Source organism: Apaloderma vittatum, unplaced genomic scaffold (assembly GCF_000703405.1).
Source record: "Apaloderma vittatum isolate BGI_N311 unplaced genomic scaffold, ASM70340v1 scaffold6346, whole genome shotgun sequence".
NCBI lineage: Eukaryota > Metazoa > Chordata > Aves > Trogoniformes > Trogonidae > Apaloderma > Apaloderma vittatum.
In genome coordinates, this window is record NW_009721198.1 from 68826 (window position 1) to 85318 (window position 16493).

Consider the following 16493-nt stretch of genomic DNA (forward strand, 5'->3'; position numbering starts at 1 on the left):
AGACAGCTGGGGCTGTTTAGCCTTGAAAGGAGATGGCTGAGAGGGGACCTTATTAATGTGCATAAATATCTGAGGGGTGGGTGTCAAGAGGAAGTAGACAATCTCTTATTAGCAAGAGAACAAGGAATAATGGGTTTAAGTTGGAACACAGGAAGTTCCATCTCAACATGAGGAAAAATTTCTTTACTGTGAGAGTGACAGAGAACTGGCACAGGCTGCCCAGAGAGGTTGTGGAGTCTCCTCTGGAGACTATCAAAACCCACCTGGATGTGTTCCTGTGTGGCTGCCTTAGGAAATCCTGCTCTGGCAGGAGGGTTGGACTAGATCTCTAGAGGTCCCTTCCAACACCTAACATTCTATGATTCTATGATTCTTGTCAGGCAGGAAAGATGAACGGATCAGTTTTACTGGAGCCCAGAACGGTCATTCAAAAAAAGAACATAGTGTGTGAGGAAGGAGGTACATGACACTTCGTTTTAGTTGGTTTTATTAGCATTTAATGAGTAAAAAATTACTTATTTACAACATACTTACAAATATCACACTCGTCCAACATTTAGCTTACTCAACTGTTTGAGTTTCTGTAACTTCATTCTTACCCCGATCAATTTAACAGATAGCCCTATCAGAGATTTTTAGTTATAGTTATTTCTGTTCCTATTTCCCCATCACAAAAGTGTGCCACCAAAACTGTTACTCCTCTTTTAATGGTCAAATTTCTCTCTTTCACATATATTCACATCAGTACCAAATATTGGTACTGCTACAAGGTACGGAACCTTTGTGCCAAATATTAATACCAAAATAACAAGGCTTTTATGAAAGATTTTGGCACAATAACCAGGAGTGGGTGAAATATCCTAATAGTGGGAAAGGTGAACTAGGTAAAGGATCTCCTTATTTTGAAATGACAGGGAAAGTAAAGACCTGCATAATTATTTGATCATACAATGGCTATCAACTACCAATCTAAAGTGGCCATGACAGAAGATGCCTAAAATGCTTCAGAGAAAGTTTTCCTAATACTTCCAGGAAACACTGAGTCTTTGGCATCAGGGAGATACACTCAGTGCTACCACATAAAGTTCTGCTCAGTCATGTTTGTGAAAAATGAACTGAAGTTGCAATAGATAAAGACAAAAATTCCCAGGACGACCTGCAGGTTGTTTAGCCTAGTGAACGCAATACCAAGAAAACACAGGGCTCTTGCATGCAAATATACCAAAAATGTAAACTTGAGAACTGGAAATAAAGCTATTTAATCCAAAGGATAAAATTGGAATAAAGAGGTATGAAATGAGTAATTAATGAAAATAACATAAGATTTTCAGCTACCATGAACCTGGAGCCCTTCAATAGCATTAGTAGGGTCAATAACATATCTAGCTTCAAGGTGAATGCTTGATTAAGCAGCAGAAAAGATTATATGACTGTTAGCTTTGAGTCTGGGGCATTCAGAGACAAAGAATATATTCAGTTTTTTATTTCTCCTTGTATTCACTTTAAGTGGGAAGGTTTTGGTAGCAGTGAGTGGCTTCAGGGCCATCTCTGCAGTGCAGAAGACCCCATGCCAGAGCAGGAGGATATTTCCTGAACGAAGCTGCAGCCTGTGAAGAGACCAAACTGGAGCTGCAGATAATGGCAAGGACCCACACTGGAGCAGGGAAAAAGGGTGAGGAGGAAGGAGTGACAGAGAGCAACTGCTATGGACTGACTACAACCCACCCAGCTCCCTGTCCTGGTCGGCATGGAAGAGGAGGTCGAGGAGTCAGGAATGAAGGAGTGAAGCTGAGTTTTGTTTCTCAATACCCAATTCTATTTTTAATTGGCAATATATTAAATTATTTTTCTCTGTTATGCCCATAACAGTTATTGGTAAGCAATATTCCAGTCTTTATGCCTGCCCATGAGCTTTTCAGTCACATTTTTTCCCATCCCGTTCAAGAGATATTGCTAACTGCTAATCATTGGACATTATTAATCACTTCCAACCACACATTATTAATTTACTGTAACAAAGTAGATAATGTTCACCAGTTGCTTTTCCTTGGCTATTTGATACGCTGACAGACAGCTGTAGAAGTCTAAAATGTTAGTAACTATGCGCCTACAGCAAATCAACAGTTTAGACTGAGAACTCAGTGTTGTCCAGAGGTATGTGGAAGATTAGACAAATATAGGAAGGGGAAATACTGACTAAAAATCAAGTAACTCAAAATAAGATGAAAGCAATGTTTGTTATCTGAAGTCATCTGCCTTTGCCATACTCCATTTTACTTGTAAGAAAGAGGAAAGCACACATTTATCTCATCTTGCTGGTTTGTGAGGAACTATGAATTTTGATATGCTGAGCCAAACAGCCAAGGCAGAGCCTAGGAAATCAGTACACAAAATATGTCAGGTCTGCAAGCTACAGTATGCTTGTAGCTGAACACCACACCTTCAAAATAAAAACATGCCATAGCACTGCAGCAAAACAGAGCTTCTAAAATATCTTATTTTAATTCTTACAGAAAGTATAAGGAAATATTGCTAAGGGAATCTAGGGCATTCAGTCTGGAAGTTACAGAAGGTAATCACTCTTTCTACATGAAAATATGCAAAGATGAGTACCATAACTTATAAGTCAAGATTTTGTAACTCCTTCCTAAAGCTTTCCGCGTGTAAAGGAAGCAAGAGTTAGTCCTTTTGAAATTCTCCTAAATTCCTCCATTGATTTTTAGTGAAAGTTCTACTGGGATTATGGTTACTGGAGGATAAAAGCCTCTAGTTAGCACCAAATCTTGCAGTCACCCCTTGAGAATTTGTTAGAGTAGCTTGAAGGCATTTGTTTTCTCACCCCAGGAGACACACTGTGAATAATATGTTCCTCTAAAAACTGTTCATGTTGTAAAAATATGTCCTGAAGTACCAGTTGATTTAAAAGAATATTTTGTGTTCCTATTTCATGTGGTTGATTTTTATAGCTGGCAACCACCACCGCTTCGGTAAATCTCCATTTTCTGAACACTCCTTAGGCTGTTGTTTTGGGCTTACTTACCAAGATGACATTTTGCCCTTTGGTCTCCAGATGCTGTCTCAGGATATAATGTTCTTCAGAGAGCACCCTGTTGTGAGAGGTTAGGTCTCTCACAGTTTAGCTTCCTAGGTCCTGTAACTAGTGCAAGCTCTCCCAAATGCTTCAGTTATCAAAAAGTCCTTTTCCAGAGTGCATGACACTTTGGTTTACTATTTACCTCTGTATCAAGCAACAGTTATAGCATGTAATATCTGCAGCTTGTTAAAATCTCCAGTATGCTTTGTCCTAACATTAAATCTCCCATCAAATATGTAAAAAAAAAAATTAGGTGAAAAATTATCCAATTTCCTTAACAATTAAAATTCCTTTCTACTTGGATCAGAATTGTGAAAGTAGTACAAGTGCTTCCTTGCCTCTTGGACATCAACTATCTACTATCCCTCTCTCTAAAAAAAAAAAAAGATTTTAAAACTTCCATGCATGTTAATCATACATGATGTCTAACACCTTCCTCAAGTAATCAAAGATCACCTGGGGCAACACTCAAAGTTGTTCAAAATTAATTTCATGTAAATAAGGATAATTAAAGCTTGACCATCCTTTGCTAGCTTTTTCCAAAATGGAAGTAGGAAATGGAATTAAAATGGAGTATTTGGCCTGACACATTTGCATGGAGTTCATAGTCTCAAAATTAGTTCAGAAATTATGCACAGGCATATTCCCTAAATCATCATGATAATTACTGTGACCTAGAACAAGTACCTTGGTTTTAAAGTAATTTTAATTACGAACATTGATGAATTGCAGAGGCTTGGGAGAGAAACTGGGGCAAAGCTTCGCTATACCTCTGGTGCACTGCAGGTGCTCCAGAAGAGTTCTGGGACAGAAGCCGCTCAGAGAATGTGTCAGGATTTAAGTCCTACTTCAGTCTTGGTCCCTTGGGCTTTACTGTCCAGTGAGCGCCTTGCAATACCCACAATTCCCTTAGCACCTTTCAGTAAACTTCACTAAATTGCAGGGTTGGGTTATGGTTTGGCTAAAATAGATGGTCTGGCAAAAAAATCTACTGACTGTAAAAATGTTTAACTAAGAGCACTATGGGTCAAAATACTCCTGTGAAGGAAATATCAAAAAAAGTAAATAGCAAACAAAGGATTTGAGCTTTTTAGTGACTATTGATATTTAATAATTTTGCATACTTTTGTCACTGTCTATTTTTGGCAGCTGTACATATGCTGCATCTACATTTCACTCAAAAATGCATATACTATAGCCTTTAGCTTTCTGATTACTTGTTAGTTGAACTGACAGTTTAAGAGGAACTTTTTAGTTATTTCTTTAGACACAAACTGGACTTTGAAGCTGTAAGTTTCATGTTATAATTGTCATTTTGTTCATCTAAACAGTTTTTTCTTTTAGCTAGGGAAAATACTTGTGAGAAAAAGGCATGCGACAGAAAACTGTTGAAATTTAATAATAAAGACTGTATTCCTTACACACATCCCATGTGACATTTAACTAACATTGAGATTATTTTTCTGCATTTAATATCAACAATTCAGCTTAGTGGTTTTGTTAGCAATAAATGAACTCTTAGTAAAAGGCCACAAGAGTTGCAGTTAATTTCTCATTTTTTTCTTTCCTTGAGTTCAGCATCCATCCCATCCAATTTCTTGCACTAGTGGTAATACAAACATGTCTACCACCAAAGACAGATGTGCTCCTGTCTGTCTTCACTAGGGGAGGCTTTCTATTCAAATCCTTACACCATGGGAAAAAAAAACTAAAGCAAACAAAAACCCCAAAATTAAGATAAACACCTTATATTTCCTTGAATATTTAATACAGTAAAACATACACATTTACCAAAGAACCACTGATTCACAGTACCACATTATTCCTATGTCCATAATCTCACCTTTGTGTGGCACAGATAAGACACTGCTTAATTGCACAGGTCAACTCTCCAGCCTTTTTTCATGTAGTCATTACTTCGTATACAAGCTTGACAGAGGTTTTCTCCCAGTTTTTATTGTACCATCTACTTGGATGCTTCAAAGATTCAGTGTTCTTCAGGCGGTGACTGCCAAGCTTCTCTCCTAATACATGACATGCTCATATGAACTCTGCTCTTTACCAGTCAACTGTAAATGCAGGATGATACAAATTACAGGGAATCTGCTCTGTTCTGGCATCAGGACTTAACCCACGGAAACACATAAAAAAAATCTAAAGAAAAATCTCCTTCCTGACTGCGTGGAGATAAGCATAATAGGATTACCAGAAATTATACTAATATAGAATATTCCTGATTGCTTCTTTGACCAGTAGGAACTGGTACGCCAAGCAGCAGGAAACAAAGGTTGAATTGCTTACATTGTCATGGACTTTGAAAGTGATCTTGGTGATTTGTAACTTCTTGTGTCTTATAATACATATGCATAAGAACAATAAACCACATTCCATTTTTCTACTGTGCCTATCTTTTTAAAGCAAGGATTGCAGAGATTAAGTCAGTGGTCACCTGCCAGTGAACAGAAATACTAATAAAACCAGTGATGATCTCAGAATGAAAGACAGAAGAATTAAAAATCAAAGAAAATCAAAGAAAAACCTCTATAATTGCATTTTACTGAGGAATGCAGCTAACTTGGTAGATATATTAAAGTCCCAAGTAGCACACACAATTGCACGCAAAGCTTCGTAAAGAAAGTAAGAGAGGATATTTGCAATTTTCTTCTTGGGAGAAGGGTATAGTACAAATCTGCATCTTGTTCTGTTTCTACCATGCCTTGGAACCTGGTGTACATCCTCAGCAATTTAACAGGGTGTTCGAATCTATGTGAGTCTAATATACCTTCACTCCTATTCCAGCACCAAAAATTCCCAAGCAAAAATAAAAACCATCATACCATCTAAAGACAGTAAAAAATAATTCTGCTGATCTGACAGCAGACAACACTGTTGGCATGAGATGAAGAAGGGAAATTGGAAACGACAATTCCTATTAGATCAAGATAGAACAAAAACGAAATAGTTCACAGACATAAAAAGAAATGATAGAGAGTTTTTAAAGCAAGTGTTCAGAAATTTATGAAGAAATTAAAAGACAGCAGCTGCAGGTTTCTCAGCAGCCACAGAAAAAGTCCTAATTAATACAGCAGTATCTGAGAAGGCTGTAAATCTGTAAAACTCTCCTCCATAACTACCAGAGATAAAAAGGAAGGAACAGTAACACAGACCACAGTTTCTAGTGGATTGAAGGATGTCAAGAAGATATCAGACATCTTGAAGTTTAAAAGAGATGACCTAAAGCAAGAACCTTGGTAAAATATTTTTAGATGGAAACAGAAAGCTGGTAGAAAAGGGAAGAAATTTCTCTGCCAGAAATGGAGGAACATACAAGGCTTTATCAATAACTTTATCTCAAATTTTTACTCAGGGAGTTTCAGAGGATTTATCTCATGTTACAGAACGGGGGGAGAGGGGAAGCTTTATGTCAGCGTTTTAGTATGAAGGATTGTTGAAATTTATGGATAAATGTAAGAATAAACAACAAAATCAACCCAACAGGGGAAGCGACACAACGTATCCAAGTAGAGGTGACAAATTCTGTATTAATGCATCTTTGTGTATGCTAGTATCAAGAAGTCCTGAACCTAATAGGTATTAAGATTAATAACAGACTGTTGAAGAAAATGTGTTTTCCAGAGAATCAGAGAAGTTATTGAAAATACTTTACATTGACATTTATTTTTCATTGAAATAGAGTAAGAGATATAATTGATGCTCAGTGAAAGACAGATTTAACAAGTTTGAAAAGCAGATGTGACCTGCAAATCCTTATGGTGAACAATCTGAAATTTTTTAATATATTACTATGATTTTTCTGATAGGCAGATGAACAGAAAATATTGCAAAAAGCCAACACTACTAATTAAATACTGATATCAAAGCACATTTTTATGTTCCTAGAAGTGCTTATTGTCATGTGGAAGAGCTCATGACACAATAGCACTTCAGGAACGCCTAGTAATCTCTCATGCTTTTCCACAGGTGATAATACTTCTTTCTAAGCACTACTTAGGCTATCAGAGTGGCTCATAAAACAACCAGGAACTATTCTGGAGCACTTCTTCCTCTTCTTCCAGCCCCACAGAATATACCTGTACAGAATCTGAATATTTTATTACATTTCCTAATAGGATGAATCATCTATGAGTTAAATGCCATTTCTGTACCAGTAACAGCACAACACTAGCTTACAACAATACCATTGCCTAAATTCATTTTTATTGTGGCAGAGCGACTCTAACTCTGCATATGGATTTAGCACATTTTTAACATGGTTTGTTGGAGATCCATAAATCTCCACCACAATGCAGCCACCACCTCATCTCTAGCATAGCCAAGTTCTCAGAAGTTGGCAGGATTTATTTATGTTTTTCAACTCAGCAACAGAATATATGGTTTGCCTAGCAAAGGCCTTTGTATGTCCATGAAATAACTGCAGTATCCATGTATCTGTGGTAATTGCTGGGAAAGGTTGATTTTATAATGATGACTAATGAACATTTCTCGGTACACTAGAAGGAACAGAAGACCTAGTTTATGTAAGAGGTTTTTTTATAATCAATGTGTCTTGCAATCTGCCCTAATTTTTTTGTGCTGCAACACAGTGACACCATATGCTAATGAAAAGTATTTTCCGAGTTGTTTTCACTGACGTTCACTTTATATCTGTCACCTTTAACACTGATAGTTTTCAAGATAAACCCAAGACAACACCATAAATTCGGTCTAATGGCTAACCATATATTTGACTCTGCCAAGCTCTAATTACTCTGATGCTATTTTAACTTTAAAGTTTTGTGCAAGTTTAAGCATAGTTCATTCAGCCAATTTTTAAGTGCACAGACCTTAATGGAAATAATTGCCTTCTAATTTACACATTCTTGTAATTGTTTTCCTGGAGAGAAGAAATGTAGTTAGCACTCTGCAGCACCAAATTCATTGTAAGCAATCTCTTCAGAAAAATAAACATCAGCTGAAAAGTTTCAAGCCCCTACAAAGGGTCAAAGTCAAACTTGAGGCATGTTATTACTAACCATTGCAACAAGGGAAAGCCTATGTCATCGGTTTTGAGGATAGACAATGCTATGGTCCAATCTGGAAGTAAAAGTTCAAGCACAATATTTTTTAAACACTGAGCAGAACATCACACGTATTTTCTTGTTTGGTTTACTGTGGTCACAGCTGAAAATGTCCGTCTCACATCCAGACTTTCTCCTTGATCAACTTTTTTTATGTAGACAGCAAGAATGAAACTGGAAGTTGAGATGATATATCTCTCTACATCAATCCCTTTCTAACAATTCCTCAACCTTTAGCAGCAGTCACTGCAAACATAACAGACACTTACAGAACAAACCAAACTGACAAAGCTGAGAGGTTAACAGAAACCCTACTTATGGTAGTAACTCTTATTTAGACTGAATGTATGGAAATATATTTAGAAATAACTAAGCTACCAATACTTCACTGTAAGCAGGAACCCCAGGAGCATTGAAAAGCCAGACAGTGGTGAGCATCTACTTGTTTAACATAAGAGATCAAAATACAAGAAGTTATTACAGCCTCATACTCCAAAATTTGATAAAAAGCTTTCAGTAAATTAGGTTTAGACCTTTAGCTACAAGGCAAATTCTAAAGTTTAGTTGACCCTGAGTGAGGGTAACTGATTCCTCTCTCAAACAGATGAGCTTTCTCTGTCTCACTGACAAATATTACTGATAAAATCTTCTTTTTTTGTAAAGACTGAAAGCCTGACTGTCAAGATAACTTCTACCTTGGCAGCTGTAGCTAGAGGAATCTCCAAGCTTAAAAAAATGTAGTGACAGACTGCTTCAGGAAAATAGTTGACATCCCTTTTTCCTCAGCACTTTGTACAGCATTTTCACCATTTATCTTAAAAAAATAGAATTGATTCCAAGAGAAAAGCTTGCATCTTGCTACATCAATCCATCTTGTCTTGACTTTCTCAGAGAGGAACTTGTAAAATATATGACTTTCCATTTTGTTTCTGTGTTGTAACTGTTTGTACAAAATATTTTTACAATATATTCAATTATCTCTGTTATTTATAGAGATGGTCAATACTGCACCAGATATAACCATCACAAGATTGTAAAATTTTTTGAATAATTTTTTCAATGAGCAATACTCACAAAAAAATAAGAAAATTTAGTTACATTTGTTCCATTACCAGTATCTCCATCAGTACTTACATGAAGCTGGATATTTGTGCTTTGGATAGTAACTTTAATTATTCATATTTCAAATGAGTAAAAAGTCCAGTGAGACCATACAGTAGAAGGTTGTGCAGTTTCTTAATAAAACCCCAAAAAGTATTGAATAAATGAAGTATTGAATAAATGAATTGAATAAATGAAGAGGGTTATAGCTCAACAAACTTTTATATAACCTTGAAAAGAAACGTATTTGCTCTCAATACATCATACTTAATCATCTTCTTGAGATATAATTTTCCTTTGGGCCATAGTACATTGGAAGGTTTGGAAATGGTGTTATAGAATCATAGAACCATAGAATCATAGAGCAGTTTTCGTTGGAAGAGACCTTCAAGATCATTGAGTCCATGCCCTAGCCCTACGAACACCACTAAACCGAGTCCGTCAGCATAAAATCTACCCATCTCTCAAAGACCTCCAGGGATGGCGACTCAACCATTACCCTGGGCAGGCTGTTCCAATGCCTGATAACCCTCTCAGTAAAGAAATTCTTCCTAATATCCAACTTAAGGCCATTTCCCCTTGTCCTATCACTCGCCACTAACAGACCAACCCGCACCTCGCTACAGCCTCCTTTTAGGTAGCTGTAGAGAGCTATAAGGTCTCCCCTCAATCTCCTCTAGGCTAAACAGCTGCAGATCCCTCAGCTGTTCCTCATACAATACATGCTCCAAATCCTTTACCAGCTTGGTAGACCACCTCTGCACCCTCTCCAGCACCTCAGTGTCCCTCTTGTAGTGAGGGGCCCAAAACTGGACACAGTACTTGAGGTTAGGTCTCACCAAACCTGAGTACAGAGGAACGATCATCTCCCTGCTCCTGCTGGTAACACTATTTTTGTTCCAGGCCTGGATGCCATTGGCCTTCTCGGCCACCTGGGCACACTGCTGGCTCATGTTCAGCCAGTTGTCAGTCAACATCCTCAGGTCTCTCTCTGCCTGGAGTTCTTCAGCCACTCCTCCCCAAGCCTGTAGCACTGCTGGGGGTTGTTGCGGCCGTAGCGCAGCAGGAGCCGGCATTCAGCCTTACTGAAACTCATGATGCGCCTTGGCCCAGCAATCCAGCCTGTTTAAATGCCTCTGTAGAACCTCCCCACCCTCAAGCAGATCGACACTCCCACCCAGCCTGGTGTCATCTGCAAACTTGCTAAGGGTGCACAGTTAAAAGTGGAGCCCCTCAAGGATCAGTCTTGTTTAACATCTTCGTCAGCAACATGGACAGCGGCATTGAGTGCACCCTCAGCAAGTTTGCTGACAACACCAAGCTGTGTGGGGCAGCTGACACCCTGGAGGGTAGGGAGGCCATCCAGAGGGACCTTGACAGGCTGGAGAGGTGGATCCAGGCCAACCTCAGGTAGTTCAAAAAGACCAAGTGCAAGGTCCCCATCTGGGTCTGGGCAAGCCCAAGCACCAATATAGGCTGGGCAGTGATTGGCTCGAGAGCAGCCCTGAAGAAAAGGACTTGGGGGTACTGGTGGACAAGAAGCTCAACATGAGCTGTCAGTGTGCACTTGCAGCCCAGAAAGTCAATTGTATCCTGTGCTGCATCAAGAGGTGCATGGCCAGCAGGTCGAGGGAGGTGATTCTCCCCCTCTACTCCACACTTGTGAGACCCCACCTGGAGTACTGCGTCCAGTTCTGGAGCCCACAGGACAAGAAAGATATGGATGTGCTGGACTGTGTCCAGAGAAGGGCCATGAGGATGATTAGAAGGCTGAAGCACCTCTCCTATGAAGACAGACTGCGAGAGGTGGAGTTGTTCAGTCTGCAGAAAAGAAGGCTCCAAGGAGACCTTATTGTGGCTTCCAGTATCTCACGGGGGCCTACAAGAAAACTGGTGAGGGCTTGTTAGGATGTTGGGTAGTGATAGGACTAGAGGGAATGGATTAAATCTAGAGATGGATCATAGAATCATAGAATGGCCTGGGCTGGAAGGGACCTCAGAGATCATTTAATCCAACCTCCCTGTCACAGGCAGGGAAGCCTCTCAACTAGATGAGGCAACACATGGGGACCAAGTGGGGATCGAACCCGTGGCCTTAGTTTTATCAACACCATGCTCTAACTGATGGAGCTAACTGGCAACCCCAGATCGATTCAGATTCGACATTAGGAAGAAGTTCTTCACCATGAGGGTGGTGAGACACTGGAACAGGTTGCCCAGAGAGGTGGTGGAAGCCCCATCCCTGGAAATGTTTAAGGCCAGGCTGGATGGGGCTCTGAGCAGCCTGATCTAGTGGGGGATGTCCCTGCCCATGGTGGGGGGTTGGAACTAGGTGGTCTTTAAGGTCCCTTCCAACTCTGACAATTCTATGATTCTATGTATAAAGACAAAATCCATGCATTTTGCATATAAAAGAAAAAACATGCATTTTTCAAATTTTTTTTTTTTTAGGAGCTTGAGTTTCACAGCCGTTTAAGAGTTTTGACCCATAAACCAGCACATCAGGAGAGAGCTTAGCATCCCAGATGATCATTTGTTTGGCTGGAAGAATTCCACTTCTCCAGGAGCAAACAGTTTCTGTGCAGGTTTTGCTGTACTAACACTGGTTAATCTCATTGCTTACTTTGGTAGAAGAAAACCATAAAGATGGTTGAGCATTTAGCAGAAAGGCAATAAATGTAACAGCAGAGTAATTTTTTCCTTAGTATTTGAACCACTACAGACTGAATACACAGATGAAGAGTCACAGTCAGCAAATCCAGGGAACAAAACATGCAGAAATTTGTGTAGCCTTCTCCAAATAGTGTGATAGAAAATGCACTGTCATGGAAAAACTATAAGAACATTCCTTCAAAAATGATCGATGCTGCTGAAGAGAAGCAGAAGTGCTTCAATTTACTTTCTTTATATATTAAGCTTCATGGAATATATTTTTGGTACACGCAATAACCAATTAGTTTATATAAAACATTAGTCAAGTAAGACAAATATCTACTTGTGGGGGACCACTGTGGGGAAATCAGCACAGCAAGAATTTACTCTTTTGCAATCCATAGCAGCATGAGATCAAGTCTTGAAAAGTCTTTACTAGATGTTTCTATCACTATTTTTGACTCTACACATATTTCAGACTATATTAAAGTTTAGCTCTCCAGGTTTAGTCTGAGACGTGAGCTGTTTTACATTGCCTTGTAATGGTTAATTCAGTGGCACTTGACACTTTCCACCTTTAGGCCTGAATGTTAAAAATGTGAAGGCAAGTGTGAAAATAGCTGCATTTTAGGAAGATGATGAAGAAGGAATTGCAAAAGTGCTAATTCTGTTTGCTTTATTGGAGACAACTGACAAGGCAATGGAAAATGATTAAAAGAGCTAACTGGATAATGGAGCCAAGTCAGCTGAAACTGTTCAAATTTGTAACAACAAAGTGACAGAAGAATGAGTAATGTCTTCCACCGCAAGGCAGGGAGTAAGATTCAATTATTCACCAGACTGGCTGTCTGCTTCCAGGACACATATAATGCTGCTGCTCTCCAGGTCATCCCTCCCGTGGGAATGGAGATGCCGCTTCTTCACAGTGGGACAGAAGGTCCCATGGAGGGTCAGGCAGAGCTGTGCTCCAACCCCAGCTCTGATGACCTGCCACAGACTCTTGTGAAAGGACTAGAGCCTTTTTGTTCACGTTGCTCTCTGTAAACTTCCACTATGGTCATTCAGGGCCAGGATGTGGTCCAATCTGTCCCCATCAAAGGCAACCGACAGCTGACAGAGGTGGGTTCATCCACGCTGCTCTCAGGCTGCAGTGCTGGTATCCTGTACTCTGCATGGCTGAAAAGTCTGGGTGGCAGCCTCCATCTTCCAGCTGAGAGAGCCTAGCAAAACCAATTACCTTTTCTGAGCCATTTTCCTCTGCTATCCTGTGACCAAGGAAAGATTAAAGGCTGCAGAAGAAGCTAAGAGGTGATTTTACTACAAAGGAATTGCCCAGAAAGGCAGATTTCTTCACAGCTATTATAACAGCCTGCCACTGTGATACATCAGTTTTCCTAAGGGATTTGTTTAAACAAAAGATGTAATTCAATTACTATATATGTGCTAGTAAACGAAAAACAAATCAAAAACAAAAGACAATATTTTATGTCAATAAATGTCTCAGTTTTAAAATGTAATTTTGTGAATGGATAAATTCGTGCACCATCTAAAAAGAAGACTGAAAATCCTTTGACATTTATTTCTTTTCTCCTTACAGAAAAGTTCTTCGTTATTAATAGACCTTATTAAATCAACAGTAGCAAGCGGACAATTTCACTCAGTAAAAATAGACAGGTAAAAGTTGACCTTTACACTCTTTGAAAAACCATAATTCATTCACATTATATGTAGATTATTGTTTTGCTGCTAACAATGACTCATTCTGCATTTCTTAAACATTCTAAACTCGTGGTGACACTAACAATGAAAGTTATCATTAAGGGTTCTTCACCGGGAAAGAGGAATTGGCAGAACATGCAGGACAGGCCGCAAGTATCTATATATTACGAAGGTATACTGTGAACTCACAGCTATGTTTTCTTATTTTTAAAAATCGTTTTTACAAGAAATAGTGCTACAGAAAAATAACTAGTATACAGTACACTGTCTTCATTTGAATGTGACAGGCGAGATGCCTCAGTGTGTATTAACTCCACTTAAAACAATGTTGCAGAAGGAATAACAAGGGATATGTTTTTCAACCTAAAGATTATTCCTAACAGTCTGTATTTTCTGAAATTTGCTTTGGTGTTGAAGTGTTACATGGTACTGCATGTGTTTTAAACAAATATAGGAAAAGGGGAGTGCAGAGGTTATCTGTCTGCCGAGCAACATCTCCCACACACATCACCGGCACTGTCCTTCCCCCAGTGCAATGGTCAGTGGCTGGGGTGGCTATTTGTCATATGGAGCTGGTATTAGAATAAAGGTTAAAACATGGTAAGATAGAGCTTTAAAAGGGTACGAAGATACCCGGTAGATCCAGCAGTGAATAGGAAGATAAGGCTGCAGCATTCTGCAGTGCCCAGTGCTTAGAGAAAACAGAAAAGTCTAATCCAATAAATATTGACAGAAGCTGTACCTTTTCAGTTAGCTTTGACAATGACCTTTATTCTTCACATAATTAATCAGCTTAGTCCTGGAGATTAATAATTAGTCATAGTTTCTTTTCTCCTTTTTATGTGATACTTTTTAATTAGAGTCCCTAGTGGTGTTCCAGGAATTTGTGGATGAATACTGTCTTGGTGACTAATGTTTACAACACTTAGATCACTCCTGCTCCAGGAAGTTTTTGTTATTCTGCATTACAGTGTCCGACACAGTAAATAGTCATTAAAGAGTTCTGTAAGCAACCTTCAGATCATTTTGACTCAACTTCCACATTTTAAATATATTGCTAAAGTATGGTCATAAACTACGGGACTGTCATGTGATGTCTTTGACATACATGGACTTACTGAGTCCTGCTTTCCTCCTTCAAGCCTTTCACTGAATATCACACCTTCACAATCCAGCGCCTTATCATATAGTCATCATCATTTTGAATGAGAATCACTTGAGTTAAGCACAAGCGAGCTTTTTTCATGAATCCATCCCTTCCAGGAACAGATGTAAATCAGAAACCTTTGAATTCATTTTTGCTATCTATATTTTAATGTTCTATTAGTTCTAAGAGGCTAAGGAAGCAAATTAAAACATGTAGCATCAAAAAAAAATGCTACTTCTATTTAGAAGTTAGATTAAAACACTATCTGCTACCATGACATCAAGAAATGTATTTTTTTAAAATTATTTTTAACTCTCATTTAGCATAACAACTTGGCCTTTACATAGAGGACAAGAAATAAAGTATCACTACATTAAGCTACTCAGAGGTTGTTCCCATCTTCCTGTCATTTGCAGTTGACAAATATGGCATTTCGGAGAACCACAGGATTGACAGTTGTAGTGATTGAAGAAAAATATCTGGGCTTTCAGTTCTAATTTAAAATAACACTCTCAGAGATAATTTCTATCTTCTATCCTGCTGTTGAATGACAAACACCTGATTTGGTGACAAATGTATGAAGAACTGACAGACATTAAATGGAATAGCTATTGAGCATTTAGTGTCAACTGATCTTCCACAAAACAAGCTGAAGCAGCTGATTGCTAGCTGAAACTATGATCACATCCTAGCATTTTGGGGGTAGGAGAAATTTGCAGCTAAAATAAAAATTTATCTGCAGAAATAAACAGTTTTGTAGAAAATCCCAACATCTACTGCAAGAACATGAACATAGTACTATGGGAAGTAAATATGGAGAACATTTGCATTCCTCATCACTCATAAAAGAGGCTCCCCTTAATGTGTTAAAAATGTCATATTACATGATTCATTTCAAGTACCTGATGGACATTTACACATTTAAAGTTATGGTAATTCAAGGAAGATTAATGCCTTGCCCAAAGCATACCAGTCAGGAAGTCATTTTAATTGTCATGAAATCATTACGCACACAAATTACTCAGGTTGCTCTCTGTTGTCATTGTAAAGCAATGTTTCAGAAATGGAAAGCTTATTAATTGGAAGAAAAAAGTGTGAGAGCAGTCATACATATATACAGCTGTATGAAAAATCAGAGTGCAGTTCAGGACTTTATAGAAGAACATGAATGTCAGGCACTATAGATATTCAACTTATGACTTACTCTGAGGTCTTAAACAGTTCTCTGTGATTTAGATAGAGGTGAAAATTTTAGAAAAAGTGAGTTCTCACAGAAATGTTGTCTCCTAGGAACTGCCCACTATTGAATTTCTCTGGAACTCAGCTTAAAGAGAGTCTGGTACTTCCATCTCCTTTTAAACCTTCCATAAGTCTGCTTCAAAAAGTGCTAACTACTTAGGACAACAAGAGAATAAATTTATGTTAAAGGAATACATTTGGGATTGGAATCTAGACATTTGAAATTAATTCTTCTCATTTCCTTCTCTTTTTTTCTTTCTGCTATTCTTTCAAGTTTGGGGACTGAAAAACATGATTTAAACGCAAAATATTTGTCAAATATTAAAACAGATATTAAGTAAGATAATGAGAAAACATTGTATCGGGTGAAACTTTACCATATTCTGTCAACCCATATTACTACCATCCCTGTGAATTCTTCAGTTTCACTTTAGTTTGCATTTTCAGTTTCTCACCAAAACCA

The 16493-nt window shown here is 38.4% G+C and overlaps 1 protein-coding gene across 1 annotated transcript in view; it reads right to left on the reverse strand.

Annotated features, from left to right (window-relative positions):
• The window catches only part of LOC104275357 (Kv channel-interacting protein 4-like), a 97927-nt gene that overhangs the window by 68362 nt on the left and 13072 nt on the right, over positions 1-16493 (reverse strand). Inside the window, exon 2 of the mRNA XM_009871285.1 lies at positions 10038-10040. Coding sequence (XP_009869587.1) covers positions 10038-10040 — 3 coding nt within the window. The remainder of the gene's footprint in view (positions 1-10037; positions 10041-16493) is intronic.